At 45.9% G+C, this 16332-nt stretch overlaps 1 protein-coding gene across 3 annotated transcripts in view; it reads right to left on the bottom strand.

Moving 5' to 3' along the window:
* NRP2 (neuropilin 2) overlaps positions 1–16332 on the bottom strand; it is a 114257-nt gene that overhangs the window by 14198 nt on the left and 83727 nt on the right. The window contains exons 15-16 of one of the 3 annotated variants that reach the window (XM_036857711.1): positions 15957–15977; positions 2969–6457 (exon numbers count right to left, since the gene is read on the bottom strand). In XM_036857711.1, coding sequence (XP_036713606.1) covers positions 6177–6457; positions 15957–15977 — 302 coding nt within the window. In that variant the 3' untranslated portion in view covers positions 2969–6176. Of the gene's footprint in view, positions 1–2968; positions 6458–15941; positions 15978–16332 lie in introns of those variants that run through there. The other 2 variants (XM_036857708.1, XM_036857709.1) reach the window with 2 other exon arrangements.

Genomic DNA, 16332 nt, shown 5'->3' with positions numbered 1-16332 from the left:
CATATACATTTGTAAAGGTATAAAACAAGGCCTGGTAATATATACCTCGAACAATTTCTCATGGTTCCCTCTGGGGAGGGGCTTGGGACTGGTTAACAATGAAATGAACTTTTTAGAAAAATTATTTGCACTTTTTGAGGACATAGTCACGTATAACTTGTAAGTTAAAAAGAAATGAAAAGAAACCTAGCCAGAGACCATCTTATAATTTCCCCCAACGACCTTTTTCAGTATCATAATGAATCCGGTCATGAGCCTCCAAGAATAGGTGTTTTCCCCACCCAGGGCCAGTCTTGCCTCCAGCACATCTGTTGCTGACTCTTCAAGTGGCCTTTCCTATTTCTTGGTCTGATGCCGTGGGACTTTAGTTTTATTGGGAGCTTGGAGGTCAGTGACGGCAAAGCCCAAGAACAATTACTTTACTGGAAAGAGAATAGAAGGATTCTGGGTCTCCTGTCCACTGGGCTTGGGGCAAGAATGGTTTCTGCTGTTTGCCCTGAAGCACCAAGATTCTGCCCTGTGCCATGCAGAAACCATGCTAAAAGGGGGTTTGCTCTTTGGCAAGTCCCCAAATCTTGTATCTCTTCCATGCTTAAGTTTGGGACCAAAAGGAACTCCTCCACACAGGGCAAATGTAGTCTGGCTGAGGCCTGTGGCCTGACGCCTTCTAAAGGCGCAGGTTTCTGATTATATCGAACCTCGAGACATACTCCAGTGCACCTGATCTGTGTCAGGCTTCATTAAATCCTACACTGTTCCTAGCTGTTAATTTATTTATATAAGCCGATCTTTCCCCTGCTGATTATAAGACCATTGGCTGGTGTTTCCCTCTCCCCTCCTTTTTCCTCTGGTTGGATTTCTTTTGTGTTTTCTTTGGGCCGTCACTGAAGTGGATGAAAGGCAAATTACAGCTGCAAGAGCCCCAGTGACGCACACAAGCAAAGAGAGAAAACAAGCCGCACCTACAGATCTGCAGTTTGGCTCAGATGTGGAGCCCACAACACGGACAAATTAAAACTTAAAAATGAAGCTCTTTTCATCAGAGATTACAGAAAGGCCAACAATGTTTGTGCAAAACAACTGCAGAGTCAGTGAAGAGAGGTGATGAAGACAAACACAGGGCCACAGCCGACCGGCCAGGCTGCGGGTATCTGGGCTAGGAGGGCAGAGTCTTGCTTCAACAGCGAGAACGCACATTTAAACTATCATAAGGGCCAGGTAGGTGCCAAGACAGACGATCCTGGGCCTTGACATCTGGTGTTTATGACCCATGGAAATACAATTTCTGTAACATTTATGCTTGGGTTAGGTCTGAAACACCATACTGATAACAGTGCTGTGTTTGACGCCTAAGATCGGAATCGTAACAGTCTGCTATTTTGGGGAAGAGAGAGTGCACATAGAATAAGCCTTGGGCTCAGAACCAAGGTGGGAAAAGCAATGATGAAGTTCTCAAAGGTGGCTCCAAAAACAGTGATGCTAACGAAGCATAAGCGATGGCTAATTTAATTCACTCTGGCAAATTTGGTCCCAGGCCAGCTCATGAAAATGTTGACTGAGCCTGGCTCTTTGCTGGAAATAAATGCTTTTGAGATGCTTTCATTTCATCTTTTGCTAATGGGAACAAATGGCTTTAAGAATAGCCAAATGTTATGTAGACAAAATGGGTAATGATGCTTGTCATTAGAGGAGCAAACAATGCTCTAAACATGGACATTCTGCTCTTTTCTCCTGCAGAGGACAGACAGTGACATCTATACTGAGCCCTCTGTGCTGACAACACTTCCTGTAAGATCTGAAAACCCAGAAGCCTGTTTCCTTTAGCACCACTTGGTCAGGTTTATAGCTGTAAGAAGTACTCCTTCCTGGATCTAGGTTTAGAAAGGAAGAAAAGCAGGATTCTGACAGAAATAGGATCTCCTGGACAAGCCCCTTTTCTTGGGACCTTTAGGGATGTTCTCAGACTCTGAGGAAGGCTCCTGGGTTGATGGAATGCTTCTAATACATCCCACGAATAGGGAGTGATGGAAAATTCTTCCACCACCTCTTTTGACCACCATCTAGAAACACTGAATAGCTGGGAGGCTGTCTTTCCTGGATTTTTTGCCTCTAATACCCCTCAGATAGAAATATTTTATATAACTATATCACTAACTACTCAAGAAAGAGAACCAAAAGAAAACTACTCGTCAATAAGCTCTGGCTTTTTTTTTTTTTTTTTTCCAATATTGCATTTATTTTGCGGCTCAAATAGTTCCATAAGCTCTGGCTTTTGAGTAAGTTTCCCCAAGTCCCCCCTCCTCAAAGTTGTTATAGAATTGTTCCTTTTATAAAATGTTCCACCATGATATTTCCAGGTTCACAGTAATCATATAATTATCTTCCTTACTTGCTCCAAAGTCTGGAATATCTTCGAGCCTGAACATGCTACAAGTCCCCGTTTTGTCTGGGAAAGTGCTCATAAATTGGAGATGGACGTGTCCGTGGAAGTAATCATTTGGTAGGCAAGGGGTAAGATGTCACCACTTCTCCAAAGGAAGCTATCTGTCTCTGCAGAGCTGAGTACATGATTCTGCTTCGCTCATCCCACCTGCCCCCCCCCCCCAGGGGCCCTTTGAAAGTAGAGTCCAATCTCTGGGGATTTACCATCAAGAGAAATTTTGTGGAATCACATTGAGTAATTTCGCACTCAGCAACTTTTGCAAAATCCCACACCAATCATAAAAATTGGCTCAGCTGCACAAATTGGATAAAACTCCTAACAAGCAGTAATAAAAAAATAAAAGAAGGAGAGGCTGGCATTCAGCCTCAAGGAGAACCTACCTCCCACAGAAATGCCCTGTGGCTCAGAAGGCGATGTATAAACTTTGGAAACATCAGTTCTTTCACAGCCTACATTTCAACTTTGTTCTCACAAGCCAAGGTGAAAAAAAAAAAACCCAGATGTTTGTATAAAAATATCATCACTTTATTACATTCCACACAATACACATTCAAATAGTTTCCAACGTCCACAAGTTATTTTGACACACAGGCAACTGAGCAATGCAAGAGATGTCACAGTTATAGGGCGAGGGGATAAGGATAGGAAGTAAAAATCTTTAAGTTTTCTTGTTTTGTTGTTGTTCTTTGGTAATTTTCGATTATTTAGGTGTTTACTTGCCTGCTAGTTTCATTTTTAAAGACAGGGTCTTCTTAAAGATGGGGTATATCAACCTCAGAAATATTACTGGATTTCCTATCCTATTCTGGCTTTAATCCCAAAAATGTGGGACAAAGGAAAAGACAATTTATTTTCAGCATTCTGTTTTGTCAGTGGCAATGCTATGATCCTTTTTATTCTTTTTTCTGTCTTCACCGGCGATTAGGGGATAGCAATTGCTAGTGTAATATCAAGGAAGGGATTTTTAACCCAGAGGTAAGGGTTTCCCTCCTGGAGCTGTTAACATGAAAGCTCTACTAAGGCAAATACTGTACCAGCCTGAGCTAGACCTTCAATTCATTCATTCAGTAATTTTTTAATAGTTGCTCTCACCTCTTTGTCTTCTGAGCAGCAACTCTAAACATGCATGCATGCATTCACCTGTCCAGCCTATTTTTCTTAGAAGAGAGGGACCCTTCCCTCCCTCCATGAAATACAGAATTTTGCTTTTTAAAGCTGCAAGGCATGACATTTAATAAAAGAGCTTCCCTTTTAGCATAGTACCTGGATAATACTATGAAAGTCGCTTGGGCTGCAAGAGTGGAGAGAGAGAGAGAGACAGAGAGAGAAGTGTGACATCCCCAGCTGAAGTGCATCATGGGATTCACAGAGATTTGAGCAGTCTCATATTCTCAACGACAGCTTGTACATAAAGATGATGCCACATGGGGCATCAGATAAAGATACAGCAAATTTCACGAAGTTGTTGTCATCTTCTTTTAAAGAAGGGAAATCCTCAAGGGTGTATGGTAACTCAGACAGTTCCTACACTGGCTAGACTTTCCAGGTGTAATTTCCTGACACCACGCCTCCATGGGGTGCCTATAGGGATGTCAATCATTTCAAGGGATGCCTGACCCCAGATGCATCACTGGATACAGATACCTGAGACAAAAAGGCCTTAGTGATTGGCATGGAAGTCATCATAAGGTATCCATGGTATCCTGCCACCCCTCCTCCCTCTCTCCGTCTTTCTTTCTCCATCTTCAGCTGGGGATAAGACACTTCTTGAAATCTCAAGGTAGCTCATGCTCTAGCCTTTCATCTTTTTTCCTGGCAGAGCTGCTGTGGTTGAGACAGACCAGCTCTTTGAAATAGAATAAGAGTGGGAGAGCACCATTCTTTCAGGAGGATGAAACAAACCAGATGCAAAAGTGTGTGTGTGTGTGTGTGTGTGTGTGTGTGTTGGAGGGATCTATGTGGATATTCCGAAAGAATGCTAAGAGTCTCTCTCTCCCAAGCAGCCAAAAAAAAAAAAAAAAAAAAAAAAATCATCAGTATTTTGTTCTCAGAAGGTACCTGGGGGCTTTCAGCCCAGGCAACCATCTTTGGAGAGAATCTTACACTTCCTCAGTGGAGTCCTAGCAGGAAGGTGAGAAGTAAACACCCCCCAAGGCAGAGCCCCAGTACACTGAGAATCTCGTTAAAATACGCATTTTCTACCAATGAAATTGACTTCATTATCGAATCCAACCTTCGTACAATATCATTAGGCAATTTATCTCTAATATCCCTCTCCCTGCGTTGTTTAGAGAGGACGAATGGGCAGCAAAGGATTTATCTTCATTATACCTTCTCCTGACGATGCAGCAACATCTGGAAATGCCAGGCCAGCCTATAAGGGTGTATTTGCCAGATGCCATGAACGCTTTAAGGGGTAGTACACTGGTACATTTAAAAAAACGGATAACTTTTTATTCTCTCATAATATTCAAATAAGTCAGGTGAACAGCCATATATTTTAGCGGCCATATATTCAGGCACCCGTTAACACCATAAAAGGAAAGCAAATGACCCCTTTCCCCCCCATGTTTTACAAATGCTATTACAATGATCAATATGATACCAAAGAATACGTTTTTTAACCTTCTTCCTCTATCCCATCCTAAGCGGGGCACGATGAATGCCCAGGGGGTGAGGAGGTTCTTTAAAGACAACATTTCATCCTTCCTTCTCCTCCATCTCCTCCTGCTCTCAACAGGCTACTGCTTTTCCTACATCAGTCTCAGATCTGTTATTCTCTATGACTTATTCCAAGATTGGACTTAACCAATAAAAGCTAAACATTCATTATGAGCTTCTCTTTTATAAGGCAACATGAGACAGATTTGCTTCAGGGCTGGAAGTAGAGATGGTCCCACACGCACCCAATGGCTGTTATCATGTGACTTCAAAGATGCCCGAGACAGGACAAGGGGTCATGTCGGAGTGCAGTGGGGGAACCTTCCTCTTGGGTCAGGCGGGTTGGGCATGGGGACTGGAATGAGAGGGGCCACACTTCTTTTCAGGTGGCCTCTAGTTGTTTAGGTACCTGGAGATGACAATGGTAGCCAACAGAAACCCAGCCAGAGCTAGATAAGGCAACAAAAAGCTTCAATCTCTTCTCCAAGTAAACAAAACTAGTACAGTATATTATTTTCTGGAACATGTACCCCCAGAGAAGTAACACAAGAGTTAAAGGGGGCCCTCTCTGAACACACCCACACACGCCCCCCCCAACAATGAGCCAGTCTCTCTCTCACACCCACGCACACACAGAGCTAGTCACACACGCAAATGTATACCATGTACAGACACACAGATCCAGGTCTCCCCTCAAGTCTCCTGGCAGACTGACTGCCCACCGAGAGGAGGGATGGGATAAGGCAAGGGGAAGAAACAGGGAACCAGTCTCTGGAAGGAAACCAGCTGAGCCTTGAGTTGTGAAGTGCTTAGGGGTGTATCTCTTCTCGTATTCCAAGATGCAGCATTAGAGCTGGGGTTGGTTGGTTTGGAATCAACAAAAGGAAAACAAACAAACAAAAGAACCCAAGGAGAATGGTCGGGATGGATACGAGCGCACAGGGTTTGGGCCCCGAGAGAGAGATGTCTGAGCGTTCACACAGAGACTAGGCGAGGAGAAAAAAGTGCAAAATCGAGGCAACGTGTTTGCAGTCTTTCTTGTTTGTTTTGGGTGCCGTCCTTGCTTCGGCCCTCAGCAGTGCGAGCTGCGGTCTTGCTCTAGTTTAATGGTTAGGGTGGGCTCCACCGCCAGAGGGGCCCCGTTGGTGTAGTGGGAGGTTTTGTAGGTGATGGAGTGATCGGTCTTCTTGGCCGCATAGCGGAACCGGTGGTAGTGGAGCACCAGGGCCAGCGCGACGGAGACCAGCACCAGCACGGCGCCCCCGGCGGCCATAACGTAATACCAGTAGGCTGGGATGGGCTGCACGGGCACCGTGTCCACTGTGGGCTCGGTCCCCGGTAGGAGGGTGCCCCCTGGTGGAGAGACACAGAAGAGTGTTGCTAGGCTGAGAGCATGCAGACTAATCCAAAATTAATTTAAAAAAAAAGAAAAGAGAAGAAAAGAAACACACACATGCTTTGGAGTGGAGAGGGAAGGGGACAGGGGAATAAGATGGTACTGAGTATTTAGTGGGTGCCAAGCACTTTTCAATGATTGATATTATTTCCTACTTACAACCCTATGAGGTAGGTACTGTCAGACCCATTTTACAGATGAGGAAATAGAGGCTCAGAGAGGTTAAATGAATGGTTATACAGCAAGTAAGTGGGAAGTTCGATATTCAACCAACCAAGAGCTGTGTGATTCCAAAACTCTTTTCTTCTTTCTGTTAAACCACAATTACTGAATAATATATAGAACCATTATGATTCACACACATCACACACACATGCGTGCACACACACACACACACACACACACAGAGGAATACATGCAAGTAAGTGATGCTGATATGACTTCTGGGATTCCGTATCACTGATTCTCCGAATGGGCGGAAATACAATATTTGTTCTGGCTGGCCAGCATTCTCAAACAATGTATTAATTAGGCTGGCTAGACTTGAAGGGGAATTCCACTTTGGTTTGCCAAGGCTTCCATGCCCACTGAAAATCAGCCTGGTCTTGTCTAAACAGGTCAATTACCACTGTCAAGCAATGAGTAGTGCATCTTCATTTTTTTAATTGAATGGAGGATTTAAAAAGCTGATTGGAAGGAAGCTGCAACCAAGAAATGTTGAGTGCAAAACGATAGTAGGTATGTGAGAGCGAGAGTAAGTGAGAGCAAAGGGAGGGAGATCATCCTAATCACAGAAAAGACAGAGGACGGAAGAGAAGCTAGCAGAGGATTTAGAAGGCAACCACATTCACTGGCTAGCTTCTGGTTGCCATGGAGATGATGTTGTAGATTTAAGCCCAGGGTAACTCTGGGGAAAGACTGGCTAGAGTCCCATTTGATGCAAAACAGCGCTACAACTTGATTCTCCCAACCATTTACATCAGATGAGAATCTGGCCCAGAATGGGACTAGGAGCTTTTGAGCTTGCCAAAACCAGACATGATCTTTACTTCTGAAAAATGATGTATGCTTAACCTATGAAAAATGCCTCCCTAGCTGCCTACATCAAGTAGGGGTGGCCAGAAAGATGTATCCTCTCCATCCATGCGATACCCCAGGTGGGAGCCACGGGCGGGAGGTGCTGCTGTCCTCTCCGTGCACCGTTGGTCCTACTCTGTGGGTGGATCTCTGCTCTAGACTCAGACAAGGCTCATTTATATTTTCATGCCTCCCTCACGAGACGCAGAGCTCTCAAGCAGAAGAACTCGCTTTCATCTTGGTTTCTACCTCAGGGTATGCACCAAGAAGGCTCTCCATAAATGCTCGTGATTAAAAGACTGAACTGAGGTGAAGACTCCTATTTCTGAGTCAGCGTTTGCCGGCTCCTGTAACCCAAACCCCAGAGCACCTCTTTTTGATTTGGGGACTAGCTGAGGGGTGAGTCAGACCTTCTGATGTCTTCTCAGAAGCGCTAGAAAAATGAGAGCGTTTTTCTTGGAAAATCTTTCAGAGCCTGCCCACCTTCCCAGCTTTTAATCACTCACTGGTTCCTCTAGTTTTAGGGATCCCCTTCTGCCAAGGTACAGGGTTCATTGGTGCCTCTTGGCCCCACAGAAGTGCCACGGGGCTGGAGAAGCTGTGACAAGGATGTGTCACCCAGCATACACTCTGGCAGCCGCAGGCACAGCCCCTGGGGTGGAAAGGATCCCAGAATCCCAGGATCACCTTTCTACACTGTCTTCTTCATTACCCGCTACTCTATGTTTGTTTATTCCCAGATCATTTCCATCTTTTAATCATTTCATTACTGTAGCTGAGAAAGCTCCCTTCCTCCTTTCCTCCTTCCCTCCTTCCCTCTCTCTCTCTGTGACCATATTGAAAATTATGCACAGAAACAGAAAGAGAAAGCAAGGCACTGAAAATGGCTCCTTGAAATGGCCAGCTCGGGAGTCACAAGGAACTGGTGTCAACTCATTATTCAGGTCACCAAGAGTATCTGCTGCCTGGCAACCATCCTGCCATTGGATTTTCATGTGGGCTCAGAAGAATGCGCAAGCAACAACAAAGTGTGCAGGGATGGGCTCCAAGTTCCCCTGTGCCACTGCCTCTCCCCAGAGGGTGTCCTCGGGTCTGCCTCTGATTTCGATTTGGCTCCACGGTGAAACCCATTCTCTAATGAGGCTGCAGCTCACCGTGAGAGGAAAGGAAGGCGGTAAATCCACAGGGTTTAACTTTCCCCTCTGAAGCCCTGACTAGACCACAAAGCAGGAGCACAGATTTTTGTCAAGCAGAAAACTGTCACAACTGCTCACGTTCCTACCAACACCGCATAGTCTCAGTTCAAAGGTTTGCTTTCCCTCAGCCAAAATGCTGGTTCTCAACATTAAATACATCCCCTAGGGCTCAACGCGCCAGGGCTGGGGCCTTCATGTGACTCCTAAATTGTTGCTTATGATAGAGACAAAGTTGGGGCACGGTGGGGAGGATCTAGGGACCCGCTGGAGAAGAAGAAATCACATTCTGTGGATTACAGATTCAGAATCAGAGATAGACCCCTCGCCTCAAGTTCTGCTCTGCTTTGGAAGACAAACTCCACTTTATTATAAAGCCCTCTTCCCCTTTCCCGCTAACACTTCCCTCCCCAGAAATGATTGCCATGTAGAAAACTTTAGTGACAAAAGCAATTTGGTGGACGTCACATTGGTTCCTTAAACTTTTTCCTTGGACATTTATTTGGAGAAATGAGAAAACATACTATATGAATTTGTACTTTTATTGTTAAAGGAGTCAGAAAAGAGAGGATACACCTAACAGCCCTCCTCTCACCCCCCTCAGGCAATTTTTGATGACCTGCAGTTGGGGGCCAGAGTTTCTTAGGACATTCTCCAGCTAAAGAGACTCAGCTCCCACAGGCTGGTGGTTCGCTGGTTTGGAACCTGGCTCTGTGGCAGTCTTCAGGGGCTGTGTGTTAACGAGGCTGTGGTTTGCTAGCCAGAGAAAAGGAAGGTGATAGATCAATAGGGGTTAAATCCCCTTTCAAAGCGCCTTTCCAGATAACAGCAGCAATCCCAGAAATGTCGGATGGATGGATGGATGGGTGGATGGGTGGATGGATGGGTGATTAGATGAATGAGTGGACAGATGAATGGAGGAATGAACTTTGGACCTACATTCAGACTCCCTGGAAAAAATGTTGATGACCTAATGGTACTTCATAGAATAGTTATTCTGGAAAGTGTTAGATTCTGTTAGCTCATACCATGCCTCTATGTCAAAATGCAAAAAGGTGCCCCCTTTGGGCAGGTGCTGCCTACACCAGGTACCCAGGTTGGTGAGTGGCTGCATTTTAGCCCCACTTGCCCCCCTCAGCCATATGGGATGGCTGGGCCTTTGCTTCACAACGCAGGAGCCAGGGCCATGTCCCCCAGGATGGCAGAAAGAATGCAGGTGACTTCAACCTTGCCCAGCACTGGTGATGTGCGGACCTGAATGTCCCCTCTGATTGTTCTAACGTCGCCCACTTACTCACATACCTTGTTTTCCCCCCAGTTGAAAAATGCTTTCAACGTCTCTTCTATTTTTCATTAATTTCCACCTTCTAATTTTCCATAAAGTTTTCTCATCGTGTGAGATAATGAGAAACAGAAATTTAAATAGTCAATAACTCCAAGTGTATTTGCAAGGTTGGGCAGGCTTCCACCTGTAAAGTTCTGAGCCCCCTGGAGAAAGCGGTAATGTGAAGGTGGAGAATTCGAATTTTGAGAAACAAATTCTAAGAAGCCATGCATGGAAGGAAAATAAGGGGAAAAAATGACACTGTCGGTAGCTTTCTTCCATTCCTATTGTGCAAATAGGGTTACAGAATTAATAAGCAATTGGGAAATGTGACCATAACTAAAAGTATAATGAATGGACACTTCCGGGGCACCGGGCACTGGGCTATACGGTGAATCATCTTTATTCTTCGTGACTCTCAGATGGGAGAGCTGAGAACCTGAGAGGATAAGTGATTTTTCTCCCAGTTTTACCTGTAGGAAAACTGAGGAGGAGGGTAGGGGGCAGCCCACAGTGAAACCCTAGAGATGGCCCAGAGCCCTCAGAGGAAGCTCACATCGCCGGGAAGTGGCAGGGACCACGTGGACCAGATCCTCCGCCCGTGCTGGAACCCAGAGGTCAGATAACCAAATCTGGCTCACTGCCTGTTTCTGCACGTCTTGGAACACGGCCACCCTCATTACATATGGCTTCTGGCTGCTTTTGTGCTACAGTGGCAGCGAGTAGTGGTGACACAGAGTGTCATAAAGCTCAACATATTTACGATCTGTCCTTTTAGAGAAAAAGTGTGCAGACCCCCGTTCTAACCGCGTAGGGATGGAACACGAAGCAGCCCTCCCCCTTTCTGCCTCTTACTTCTGTTGGAAGCTGTCTGAGGACTGTCTCAGTCAAGTTCTCACTGAATCACCGGAAAGAGACAGCATCTCCTACAGCTAAGTTTATGACATGTCCTCCGGACCTGGAGGAGTCACCCAGGTTTCCAAAAGAAATGTTTCGAAAGACAGCAAAGGTAAATCATCTCTCTCAGAGGGGAAAAAACAAAAAGGCTCATTGCAAATCAGAACTGTTTCAGGCCTGGCCTGTCTGCAGTCTTTCAGGTATAGGTTGAAAACGAAGAGCTGGAGAAGGGGCATTTCAGATGAAAGATTTATGTAATTTGTGAGATTAAACAAACAAAAGAGAAGGCTGGCTCCTCTAGAAAAGTCTACAGAAGAGAGTCGAAGAATATGGTCACGCCCACTCATCTGTTGGGAAGAAGAATGCAGAAGTGCCAAATTTCCCAGTGAAATGACTCTTCCGGGTTGCCTTGCACTCGGTGTGTGTGTGGATCACCGGAAGGTTTCCACTAGGTTAGCAGGAGACCTGGTGGTCTCCCACATCTTTCTAACCACCCCCCCCAAACTCAGATCTGTGGCTGGCTGAAGTCTCAGACACTTGTCCTCTCTTTGGTGGCACTTAGGCTACTTCTTTTATTTATTTTTATTTTTATTTTTTTTAACATCTTTATTGGAGTAGAATCGCTTTACAGTGGTGTGTTAGTTTCTGCTGTATAACAAAGTGAATCAGCTATACGTATACATACGTCCCCATATCCCCTCCCTCTCGCGTCTCCCTCCCACCCTCCCTATCCCACCCCTCTAGGTGGTCACAAAGCACCGAGCTGATCTCCCTGCGCTATGCATAGGCTGCTTCTTTTAAACTAAGGCTTCTCCTTCTTGTTCCTGGAGAGAGGAAAAGGCAGTGAAAAGAAAATTCCTTCTCCCCTTAGAGAAACTGACATTGGCAGCTGTTTAGATGAGTGGTAAACGTGCGGGGGGAGGGAGGGCGTCAGGCCTCTGTGACGTGGACCTCACAAAGGATGCCTCGGCATCCCCTCAGGCGAGGAGCCACAGCCAGGCGGCGAGCGGGCCACACACTTCCCATCTCCAGGCTTCCCCGCTCAGCAACACCTAGCCCTGATCTGGCAGCTGGGCACGTCGGGGGGGGGGGGCCAAGGAGAAGGAGTCACACCCCACAGCTGCCTATCTGGAGCCCTGGCAGGGTTCAGGAATACTTCTCCGCCTTTCATTAGAGGATTACTGCAGGAAGGCCGATGAACGCTCACTGTGTTTCTCAAGTGCTTCTAGTCGAGAGAGCCAGAGAGCCGTGGGAGGGAGGGACGCCAAAGAAAGGGAATTTGAGGCCAACCCCACGTCCTGTGCCCTGGGTTGTGGGTCATCACACTGGGGGACAAAGCCTCGGGAGGCAGCCGACTGAGATCGACGGGGGACGAGGGTGGGGACAGAGAGATGGGGGTGGGAAACGGCGGAGATGGGCCAGTTGGTACCAAATAAACAGAACCGAAAACCTGATGCATAGGGTCAAACCCCAGCCAGCTCTGTCGTTAGCCCAAAATGGGCCCCCTCTATGCCCAGGAGATAGCCTGTGCTGTCCACTTTCTCCTGGTTTTACCTGGTTGAAAACTGCCAAGGACTGCACAAGGTGAGACCCAAGAGATGGGCCCGATGGCCCTCAGAGCTGGTCTGAGGCATAAAACCCACGATCACAGCCTTGAACAGGAGCTACTGATGTTCCTTTTAGCATCCATCAGTGGTAGACGCAGCACTTCTGAATCCTTCACTCTCACTACCTACCCCCCCCAACCCGTGCCCGGGATTTCCATGGGTCTCTGACGGGTAGGGTACCAGACTCTGTCTCTTTGCTCCCGCTTTGTTCAAAGCCCACAGCCTCTAACATGAATAAGAACTCTTGCTTCCACTGCGACCTGCTAAAAATAACCGGCTGGTTAACAACTACAGAACTCTGATTATGGGCTTTATGTATTTTTACTGGCTTCCTCATTGCTCTTTTTACTTTTATTGAAAGAAGAAAGTGTTGGTTAAGAAAAAATAATCCATCACCTTAATTACACCCCTTTTCGGTTTTCCCCCATCCCCCGACCCTTACACACAGTTTTTCATTTGTAAAAGCTCAAATTCTAGAACAAGATACATGACGGCACTTTGTCTATAGCCAGTGCTTTTTAAAAAGAAAAGAAAGAAAGAAAAAAGAAAAGCACACCCAGGCTACATTGTTTAGAACAACAGCAAAAAAGTCTCTTTAAACATCACATGACAACACAGCTTATTCACTCTCTCCTCCTCGTCCCTTCTCTACATGGCTCTCTTTTTCTCCGTGGCTTCTTTCTCCTCACTACTGACTCATACCCCGGTATGCAATCAAAGTATACACCCCGAGCAGAAGACACAAGGCGATTTGAATTAAAAGAGAATGTTCTATGGCAAGAAATGAGTAAGAGGCAGAAAATGAAAGACACTTCAAAATATAAAAGATCAAGACTATCTAATAAGCCCCGGTCCAGAGGCCACTTTTGTTGCATTTCCTTCAAGATTTACGTAGTACACACAGATCTCTTCTAAAGAATAAGATTGCTTCTGTCTCGTGGTTAATATATAATGGAAAAGAAAAACAACCCCAATTCAAAAAAACATACTAACAATATATATGCTTGTTGTTAATATTGTTTCACCATCAACTTTCCATAGCCTGCTTGCCCAAAACCTGATTTCTCTGTTTCTCTTTTTGAGTGAAAGCCTGGTTTAATCCCCAAGGCATCCACACCCCCAGCAAGAGAGGGCTACTGCTGCCCTGACCAGGAGAGGTGAGTAGGTTAGATAGAGCGAAGGGTCCTCTTTCCTCTCCCAAATGGAAGGCTTAGCTCAAGTCAAAATCCAGAGGTGCCTGCTGAGGTCAGAGGGGCCTCAGCCCAACAGAAGCCTCCCTGGCCCTGGGTTCATCTGGCTACCAAGTCAGAGTTCCATGTAAAACTTGCCGATGTAATTTAGACTGTCCATTCTCAACACCTATCCTGCTACTGACTCCTTAGCCAAGTCTCTGCTCCCCACAGCTTGGTTTCCTCCTTCCAAAGATGCTCGTTATTTCTCAAGACAACAGCCGTGGGCCAATCCATGGCACTCGTGGGCTGCCTTTGCTTAACCCCCAAAGCAGCCCATCGGGAGTGCACTGGAAATTCTTACCTTCGAGTCCCTAAGCCCTGTGTTTATTTGGGCTAAATGAGCACTGCGGCTCTGAGGCTGTTGTATTTATATATATACTTTTTACAAGAGAACATGACGGGTCTGTGATGCTCATGGTAAACACAGCCTCCGGGACAGCACATGTGCCCTGGTTTGTTTATTCTCTTACAGAAGCAAAGTGCTTAGCCACCGTACGTGTCATTCATGGACCCAGACATGTGTGCTCACACAGCACAGTGTCTGCAGCAGGGGCTGTAAGTCTGTAACCAGCCTTTCCTGGGAGCTTTGAGTCTCAACAATCAGTCAAAGTCACGTGAAACAACATAAGCAAGTTTCACTGCCCGAGCGTCAACGTTACCTTGGGTCCCGAAAGTTAGAACTTGAATTCAACTGTACTCCAAGCCGTTCAGTTTTGATCTCAGCTTTCCTTCCAGTACTTTTAGATTCACATTAACATAAATCTCACACCCAAGGAGCACCAACAAATGCACATGAATACTCTTAATACTTTAAAATGTGCAGCGGGGAGAGTGGGGATGGAGGCAAGGAAAGGTGAAAAAGAAAGAAAAGATATTCTACGTAGGTAGGTCTGCCATTCCCCGTGCTGCTGTCCTCCTCCTCAGCTACTGTCTCAGGGCTGAGGAGTGGCAAACTGGGTGAGATGATTTGGAGTCAGAGAGCACATCTAGGTGGCAACCCAGGAAGTCATCTCTCTCCAGCCAGGAGCTGGACAGATTACTGAGAGTGAAGATAATGAGTCTAGACTTCAGACACAAAAGTGACTTCCCTTACCTCTGAAATGCTGTCACCTGTGGGGTTAAGGCCAGCCAATACAAACAGGGCACCGAAACCCTCACAACGGTTTGCATAAAACGGGTTCCGTCCTTAGGTGAGGGTGAGTGTCTCTGAGTGTGCTTTTCCCCCCAGCCAACTCAAGTGAGGCATTTATAGAGTGGCTTCTAAATGCTTAGCATTGGAACCCGGGTGGAAATGTTAGCGGTGCCAACCAAGAGGACTGCAAAGAGGGTGAAATGTGAAATCCACTGCAGTAAACAGCACAGATATTAGCATCCCCAAGTTTGGAGGTCTTTCTTCCCTCCCTGGATAAGGCAAGCATCCCACATTCCTCTTTCTTTGCCCTGCTCTCTATTTACCTTATTAGGGATAAAATGCCCTTTTCTGTTCTTCCGTCTTGTATTTCAAGTGCTCTAACTCCAGTCACCGAATGGGCCTCCTTCTTCCCTTAATCAGACACCAGCTCCTGAGTTTTGCAACTTTCCCCCCTTTGGATTATCATTCCTTGTGTGTTTCCCCTAACTTTCTTCCCTCACAAAACTGCCCACCAGTGTACCTCACTGAGGGTTAATTGAGACCGCTGCCTTGGTACCCCGTGACTGCAAAGAAACCATCTTCAGGCGAAAATAAATCATTGCCACCTCATTTCACTTTTAATTTACTACTGACTTTTTGTTGTTGTTCAGTCTCCCCACAGCCTCTCCTTTCTCACCACTCATGCATTTTCAGCCTCATGGCTCTCCGTTGGACAGCGCAAGGCTGAAAGGTTTATCTGTAACCTATTTGTCTCTATTACAGGTTTCTAAACTTTAATTAAAGAAGAGACAGCGAGGATCTCAATCCCCCTTTCCCTGCATCTACAGGTGTTGTTGGCGCCATCTAGCGGTGAGAAGGTGTGGCATCTATTTTCTCTTGTGAGCTTTGTCAAATTTCGAGGCTTATTGCCTCCACCAAATTCATATCACATGGGGGGAAGGAAAAGGCATGCAGAAATTTAAAAAGAACTTTTTTTTACCTTTAAAATTCTCACCTGCAAAAGCTGAGATGGGTTCTGGAAAAAAAAAACAGAAAAAAATTTGAGTTAGATAAGGGGAAGAAATAGGGAGAACAAAAGGGTATGATGAAGATGAATTTCATCAAGCTTTTTTATACTATCCCACGGAAAGTATCCCATGTCCTCCACATGCTCTAGACCATGTCTAACACATCATCATCATGGGGGCCGGGTAGGTGGGGAAAAGATTCTCAAAGTTGCTTTGGAACAAAAAGTCCTTTACAGAGTAATGGGTCCCTGAAGCATTGTAATCAGTCACTCACCACTGATTACTTTCTCAGAGCCTGGATTACTTTTAGATGCCTGGAGCCCCGAGAATTGCCTGAAGAGACTAGGGTGGTCCCAGGTGCTC

Source organism: Balaenoptera musculus, chromosome 7 (genome assembly GCF_009873245.2).
Source record: "Balaenoptera musculus isolate JJ_BM4_2016_0621 chromosome 7, mBalMus1.pri.v3, whole genome shotgun sequence".
NCBI classification, from domain to species: domain Eukaryota; kingdom Metazoa; phylum Chordata; class Mammalia; order Artiodactyla; family Balaenopteridae; genus Balaenoptera; species Balaenoptera musculus.
The sequence above is the reverse complement of the archived record's forward strand: the minus strand, read 5'-3'. Positions and strand labels throughout refer to the sequence as shown.